At 38.1% G+C, this 7,532-nt stretch overlaps 2 protein-coding genes across 2 annotated transcripts; both read left to right on the top strand.

The window, feature by feature from the left end:
* Positions 1 to 7,155, top strand: LOC105213845 (uncharacterized). The gene is made up of 9 exons (XM_029041383.2): positions 1 to 208; positions 262 to 524; positions 592 to 1,265; positions 2,814 to 2,986; positions 3,056 to 3,318; positions 3,381 to 4,013; positions 5,680 to 5,950; positions 6,035 to 6,297; positions 6,359 to 7,155. Exons 1-9 carry the CDS (start codon positions 16 to 18, stop codon positions 7,031 to 7,033), a joined length of 3,408 nt encoding a protein of 1,135 aa, XP_028897216.2. The 5' UTR covers positions 1 to 15; the 3' UTR covers positions 7,034 to 7,155.
* On the top strand, positions 2,712 to 4,174 carry LOC105213778 (vitellogenin-1). The gene is made up of 3 exons (XM_011186834.3): positions 2,712 to 2,986; positions 3,056 to 3,318; positions 3,381 to 4,174. Exons 1-3 carry the CDS (start codon positions 2,764 to 2,766, stop codon positions 4,056 to 4,058), a joined length of 1,164 nt encoding a protein of 387 aa, XP_011185136.2. The 5' UTR covers positions 2,712 to 2,763; the 3' UTR covers positions 4,059 to 4,174.
* Positions 7,156 to 7,532: the final 377 nt, after the last annotated feature.

The following is a 7,532-nucleotide window of genomic DNA, read 5'->3' as shown; positions in this document are numbered from 1 at the left end:
TTTAGAATTATCGAAATGAAGTTACTATACTTTGTAACGATTTTTGCTATTTTGCACACGCATATAAGATTGATATCCCCACAGGCTGCTAAAACTAATTCGTTTAAAGAGAAGGCCAAAAGATTATTACACAATATTTACAGAGTCTTCAAGCAAGTGATACCAGCGTTGCCTGCTAAACTTGTGACCAATGTGTTTAATGTGGTTTGTAAGTTATATTTATAGTAATATGACACACTGTACCAACAGAGGTGATTTTAGGTACCGCATTCATTGACCAGATCAGGAAGCATATACCCGACAAGCATGAGCCGAAGCTTGAGAATATTAAATTACAATTTCGTACCGCTTGCGATAAGCGCGAATATCCGCTAAGTAATCTAACTGGATTAGCGGCTGATAAAGATTTCGATCGTAAAAAGAAGACGGTTATTGCTGCGACCGGTTGGACGACAACGGTGAATAATGGACAACACGACATACTGGCCAAGGCGTACAACTGTCGTGGGGACACAAATTATTTGGTACTAAACTCGATTTTATTTGCTACTAACTTTTATACGATGGACTTATTTAACTTCCATTAAAAAGGCGCTCGATGTCGACGACTACGTGGATACGCTCTACACCTGGTCCTCACAGAACTCTGAGGACATAGGCAAATTTGTCGCTGAAGGCTTGCAACGTCTGACCGCGTTTGTAGACATCGCGAACTTGCATCTGGTTGGTCACAGTTTGGGCGCACAAATAATGGGTTCGGCGGCGCGTAACTACCGTGCTTTAACGGGCAAAAACTTGCCTTACGTCACCGGTTTGGATCCCGCTTTACCATGTTTCAGCATACGCAAGGGTTTAACTACACTCTCGGCGAAGGACGCCGACTTCGTTGATATCATACACACAAATCCCGGTGTTCTCGGTCAGTATGAAACTTATGGACATGTCGGCTTCTACGTCGGTGGCAAATATCCCATAAAAGTCGGTTGTGCGGATACGCGATGTTCACATAGCATTGCTGTATCCTACTATGCCGAATCGGTTTATCCAAACAATGCTAATAATTTCATTGCAAGACATTGCATGTCTTCTAAGCGCCTTATATGCATGGGCCATAAGACCATAATGGGTTATGCCGTTTCTCGTGACATAAGAGGCACATATGTGCTGGACGTAAATGCTAAGCCGCCTTTTGGTAAAAATGCAAATGATAACTTTACCGATCCCAAATTGTCGAGCTGTGGTAGTTGCAAGGGTGCAAAACAATAAAGTGCTATAAATCGTCGGATATTTTAATAAAAGATTGCGGTTCTTTACTTATAAGTCCGAAATATATTAGTAGCGGATCAGTATACTTTTTGAACCATCTTCAAAAGCTTAGGCAATCGTTTAAGTTCCCGCTATTATTCTTTAATGTATGGTTCTTAGTATACGTTTTCCTGGTCACCGTCCGTTATCAATAGTTTCTGCCAGTGACAAACAATTCTTCAATTGCTTTCCTCAGTCAACAGCGAGTTTATGGCATACACATAACTTTGAAATATTATCTTATATCCAGAAGACAAATCCATCTGTCCAACTTAACGAAAACACGTCAATTGCCGATATGAAGAATCCACCTAATTTCCTGAGAACACTGACCAAAAATATCACAAATTCCCAAATGTAAATTAGGACTTTTTTACTCGTGAAATGTATGAACTTAAGGAGAGCCAGCTTTTTAAAACTTTTGATATATGAAATGTCAGTTGAAAACACAGATGGCGCTCAGACTCAAATTATAATGGAGATGGTTCTTTCGATGCATTTATTAACTCGATAAGTTGTTTGGTTATCGAAAACGATATATGAGTGGGAAAGTGAATATGTTCAATCTGGATGCCTACTTATATGATTCGAATAAGTCGCATAAAGAAAGCCTTTGGAGAACAAATTTCTGATTCATTTAACTTCGAAATAACTGTATTTTACTTGAAGTTATAGAACATATCTTAGCTTTGAGAAACTATCTCAAGGAATTAAGTTGAGTCATACTCAACAACTGGTATAAAGACTTATTCCTTAAAGCTGCACCTATCTGAATATAGAGGGAGAAACTTTAGTCCTCCACCGGTATCACTCCTACCTAGTTTCGAGATATTGTAAAAGTTGTTCTGTCTAAGAATTTGAAGTGTTCGACGGCACTCTCTTGATGTTTAAAAAGGCCTTTAAATTATTATAGATTTTCGGTGGACAATTAGACCTTTCTTTCATCCTCATAATCCTTTTCGGTCTATCTCTCTTTAATGTGATAAATATGTCGTCGTGTCTGTCTAAGATTCTGAAATTTATTTCAATCTCCAAGCACATCTTACACTTGGTACAGACTATCAATATTGGAATGCAGTTGCCGAATTATGTTTAATCTTTATGTTGAAACTGTAACTAAGGCGGAAAGAAAAACAGTAAGGTCGGAAATATTCGACTGGATTGTAGAAGCCGAGGAACTCAATATAATTCTCGTGCTCCACTACTTGGAGCACAAAAAAATAGAAGTTTCGAACCACAGTTATTTAGAGCAAGATAACGCGTATTTAAAATAAATTGGCTTACTTCAAAGGTATGCGACATTCGCGGAAACGATAAATCTCACTTTATGGGCTAGTAAAAATTGCAAAACAGAATATAACTGCTGAGCGAAATTTCATATAAATTAGTGTGAGGGCTTAGAAAAATTCACATTTAAGTATTGCAAAGTGAAACCGTTACTTGAAACAACTTGGAACAATGAAACTATTGCTTTTCATTACATTTGTTCTGGCTCTGGATCGCGTCAGTGCTACCATCAATGCCACGGCGGCAGACTACATATACTCGGTGACTGAAATTATTGCCGCCTTAAAAGAGAGTGGAGGGGACATGTATCGTGCTGATTACTTCTTCAAAACCGTTGAGAATCTCCTTTTCGGTTTACCATTTCAGATTGTTTTCGGTTTGTTAAATGCAGTTTGTGAGTATCAATAATTAGTTGAGAACATATGGATCTGGTAGCGGAGATTAAATGTGACACAATTTACAGGTTCAGCGGTGCTTGCGGAGGGCAGAGATCAAACACCCGAAAGCTTTGAACCGAGAATAGAAGATATTGGACTGCAGTTAAGTACAGCTTGTAGTGGGCGAGTATATGCCATCGAAGATATAGCACAACTAGCAACAGATCCAGATTTCGATCCGAACAAGAAGACGGTGATATTTTCGACGGGTTGGTTGTCGACATTGGACTATGAAGCCACCGGTGTGTTGAGCCAGGCATTTCGTTGTCGTGGCGATACGAATTTTCTGGTATTGCTTAGAGACTATAAAATATATTTTTGAAGTAATATTTTTACTTTCCCCCCACGCAGGTGCTCGATACCGGTGGTTATATTGGCACGCTTTACGTCTGGTCCGCACAAAATACCGATACAATTGGCAAATTTCTCGCTGAGGGCATACAAAGTCTTTCCGAAATTATCGACATCAACAATTTGCACATAATCGGTCACAGTTTGGGCGCACAAATAATGGCTTCCGCGGCGCGACATTATACCGATCTCACAGACAGTCAACTACCGCATGTGACGGGTCTGGATCCCGCTTTCCCGTGTTTTAACGAAGGCCAGGTGCTGACCATACTCTCGGCTAGTGATGCCGAGTTTGTCGACAACATAATCACGACACCCGGCATTGCCGGACAATTCGCGGCCAGCGCTGATGCCACCTTTTATGTGGGTGGCAAGTTTCCCATACAAGCGCCTTGCACTGGTCCAGCATGTTCGCATGTAATCGCTATCGATTACTATATAGAATCGGTCTTTCCGAATAATGAGCATAATTTCCTAGCGAAGCGTTGCAGTTCGCTGTACAATCTGCTAGCTGGTAGATGTGTTGGCGATTCATATCCAATGGGTTTAGCGGTGCCACGTGACTTAATCGGTAGGTATATACTGGAGGTGAATGAAGAGAAGCCGTATGGTAAAAATGCCACTGAGGACTATGTGAATCCGGACACCACTACTTGCGGGCTTTGTGAGGAGGAATAAGTAATGGCCGCAAGCTACACCATTTTATTTATATTAGCCGTTATTTAATCACTATTATTATACCTAGTTACTGTTATAAATGAATTATTTAAATATATATAATCTATTCTGCATAAGTTCATTCTAAAGATTTCGAAACAGCTAGTTATCCAGAAACCGGCTCTTTAGTCAAAATACTTTATAAATAATCGCATATACCTTCTGAAGTCTCAGCTTCACCACTTAACCTAATATTCAGATATGTCCTCAACCAAACCTATCCTATTATCTAGTAAACTACTGACTACCTATCTATAAATACTTATACAGTCAATAAGAACAGACTTGTAGATCTTATTAGAAAGCAAGTCATTTGAAAACCCTATCTAGATACTATAGCAATTACAGCTCGTCAGTTACCAATGACGCATTGTCTCTTCTAAGTTCTTAGAGTAATTTGGAGCGTTACTACAAAAATAAAGCCTAAAAAGGCAGTTATCACAAGAATCCCAGAATTCCTCATAAATTGCGCGTTCTCCCGTTTTTCATTGCTCTTTATTTCTTTGTGTATTCTTAAGCGCTTCTAAGCTTTATAATAAACGCTGTTTATCTTTTAACACAGACCTTAATGTAACGTTTCTTATTAAGTTGTTATCTTATTTACATAAGCTCATTCTACTAATGACACTACTTAATCAGCTGTTTTCGCAAGATTTACAAAAATATTGCAACAAAAACAAAACAAATAACAAACTAACATGTGAGTGTTCTCCTTATCTGCAGAAATTTATTTTATTTTTTTGTTTGTCTTGCTGAAATGTCATTTTTATGACAAAATTTTAAAAACTTATTTTTACAAAATGTCAAACGATGTGTAAGTCAAAATGTCAAAGACTTTGACTAGGCTTTGTGTTATGAAAAAATGAAGTCAATTTAATTGTAAGCATTCAAAAATAAAAAAAAATGATTTGACAAAGCGTCAGTCTAATGTCAATGAAAATGACGTTATGATTTGAGGTTATGTCATTATGACTGGCAATGCCCAACAATAGAAATAGAAGAAAATTTTGCTAATACTGTCATATTTGTTATTAAATATCAGAGAACGAGTGTCAAAGTAAAGCCGGGGACTTGCTGAAATAGAGTTACCATCTGACAAAAAAAGTAACTTAAGGTTAGAAATATATACTGAATTTTCGACAGAAATTAAGAATGAAATTTAAAGATGTTAAATCATGTAAAGTAGTTTTTAAAATTCCAAAATCCCGAAATCCCCGAAAAAATTTTCGGGATTCCATTTTTTTGGGATCAATAATTTTTATTTAATTCATACCCACAATTAAATTATTTAAAAATTCACTTAGTGTTTTACAGCGCACTCTGAGTCACCAAAAAAAATTCCGGGATCCCGTTTTTTCGGGATTAATAAAAATTAAATATTTTTTACATTTACTGTATTGTTTTACACCACTGTACACCGCACACTGAGTCACATGTAAGATGTTTGTCTTATGCAAATCGAGACACCGGAAAACTGGAAAATGATAAGCACCGTAATTACTGGGCTAATTTAGATGAGCGCTTGAACTCCACTGTCATATAAATAGTTGAGCCACATGCCCTCTCAACAGCGGTGTAAACAGTTATACACCGAAAATTGCAATTTGTATTTGAACTCCAGTGTTCGGACGCCATGAAATCTGTCATTATTTTCTTGCTGTTGGCCACAATAGGCGCCAATGTAGCCTTGAATTTCACCATTTTCGATTTGCTGCATTCGGTGGATGAAATTGCCAAGGCCATAATCGCAAAAGCATCGTCTGATTTGCGTCCAGATTATATTTTCAGAATTATCGAAAATTTAGTGGCGGGCTTACCGCTACAAATCGCCTCGAGCGTGGCCAACGAAATTTGTAAGTAACAGAAAGGAGATAGCGCTTAAGGTTTTTTTTTTTTTTTATTTATTATTTCATTTTTTTTTTGCTTGAACTGCGCAGGTGTGGCGGTTATCAATCAGGGTAGAGACAAAACTCCGGATAAATATGCGCCGGTACTCACTGATATTAAGTTTCAGATGCGCACCGCTTGTGATAAACGTAATTTTGCGCTTGAGAACGCCACTGCCTTGACTGCTGATAAGAGTTTCGATCGCACAAAACCGACCGTTATATTCGCTACCGGCTGGACGACAACTATCAACAGTAGTCAACAGGAAGCATTAACCAAGGCGTACAACTGCCGTGGCGATGTCAATTATATTGTAATAAAAATATATAATTTTCGTTGTTGTTGTCTAGTACTAAAAGCTCTCTTTTACATAGGCTCTGGATTTCGGCGAGTACCTGAACACGTTGTATTCGTGGTCGGCACAGAACTCCGAAGTCATTGGCAAATATGTCGCTCAGGGCCTGCAGCACCTGACTACGGTTATAGACATCGCGAACTTGCATTTGATTGGTCACAGTTTGGGCGCACAAATAGTGGGTTCGGCGGCGCGTCACTACCGCGTTTTGACGGGTAACAGCTTACCTTACGTGACCGGTTTGGATCCCGCATTGCCGTGTTTCAACAAAGGCGAGCGGCTCACCACCTTGTCGGCCAGTGATGCCGACTTCGTTGACATCATACACACGGATCCCGGCATTCTGGGTCAGTGGAAGCCGAGCGGTAGTGTGGACTTCTATGCGGGTGGTCATTTTGCCTTGCAACCAGGTTGCTTTAGCGCAAGTTGCTCACATAGCCGTGCCGTGACATACTATGCGGAGTCGGTGTATCCAAATGATGAGTACGATTTTCTGGCCAAACGTTGTGACTCTTTGCTAAGTCTGCAGGCGGGTAGATGCAAAGGTAATTCATATCCCATGGGTTATGCTGTGCCGCATAATCTGCGAGGCAAATTTATTTTGGAGGTGAATGATAAGCCGCCATATGGCAAGAATGCTGGTGTTGATTTCACGAATCCGGAAACCACGACGTGTGGCACCTGTGTAGCGTGAGTGCAGTAAATATACACATGCACCAGATATACCTTATCTCTGTATACGCACAATATTAAATGGTGGTGGATGAAATATTCAAATGTATATAACCAAATATAAAAGAAAATAATGAAGCAAAATTATAATTTTTTCTGAAAAATGTCAGGTTTCGAATATCAATATAATGATCGGTTTTTGTTATCGATAAATGATTTAAATAATTTCAAGGTTTTATTTCACGATATCATTATCGATATTTTTAACAATAATTCAAATTTTCGACAACATTATTGATAATATAATTCAAAGGTTTTAGTCATCGATAAATTATCTCACTAATTGCTTGGCTTTTTAACGATATAATTATAGATTTGTTTAAAATTTTGAAATTTAAATCGATACTTTATAGATGTTTTAGTATCGATATAATTATAGATATTTTTTACTATCGATATATTGTGAACATTTTTAAATAAGAAATATAACTTCATTATTATATATAATAATCAAAGTTTTT

The sequence above is a fragment of the Zeugodacus cucurbitae genome, chromosome 5, assembly GCF_028554725.1.
Source record: "Zeugodacus cucurbitae isolate PBARC_wt_2022May chromosome 5, idZeuCucr1.2, whole genome shotgun sequence".
Lineage (NCBI taxonomy): Eukaryota > Metazoa > Arthropoda > Insecta > Diptera > Tephritidae > Zeugodacus > Zeugodacus cucurbitae.
Note: the sequence above shows the minus strand (reverse complement) of the source record. Positions and strands in the feature narration are given on the sequence as shown.

What these genes read in the sequence shown, in the direction of transcription:
- LOC105213845 (XM_029041383.2), top strand. Translation starts at nt 16, where the DNA reads ATGAAGTTACTATACTTTGTAACGATTTTTGCTATTTTGCACACGCAT. An exon ending in CAATGTGTTTAATGTGGTTT is followed by an intron (nt 209 to 261) that starts GTAAGTTATATT and finishes AGGTGATTTTAG; the next exon opens with GTACCGCATTCATTGACCAG. An exon ending in GTGGCGATGTCAATTATATT is followed by an intron (nt 6,298 to 6,358) that starts GTAATAAAAATA and finishes TCTTTTACATAG; the next exon opens with GCTCTGGATTTCGGCGAGTA.
- LOC105213778 (XM_011186834.3), top strand. Translation starts at nt 2,764, where the DNA reads ATGAAACTATTGCTTTTCATTACATTTGTTCTGGCTCTGGATCGCGTC. An exon ending in CGGTTTGTTAAATGCAGTTT is followed by an intron (nt 2,987 to 3,055) that starts GTGAGTATCAAT and finishes CACAATTTACAG; the next exon opens with GTTCAGCGGTGCTTGCGGAG. An exon ending in GTGGCGATACGAATTTTCTG is followed by an intron (nt 3,319 to 3,380) that starts GTATTGCTTAGA and finishes CCCCCCACGCAG; the next exon opens with GTGCTCGATACCGGTGGTTA.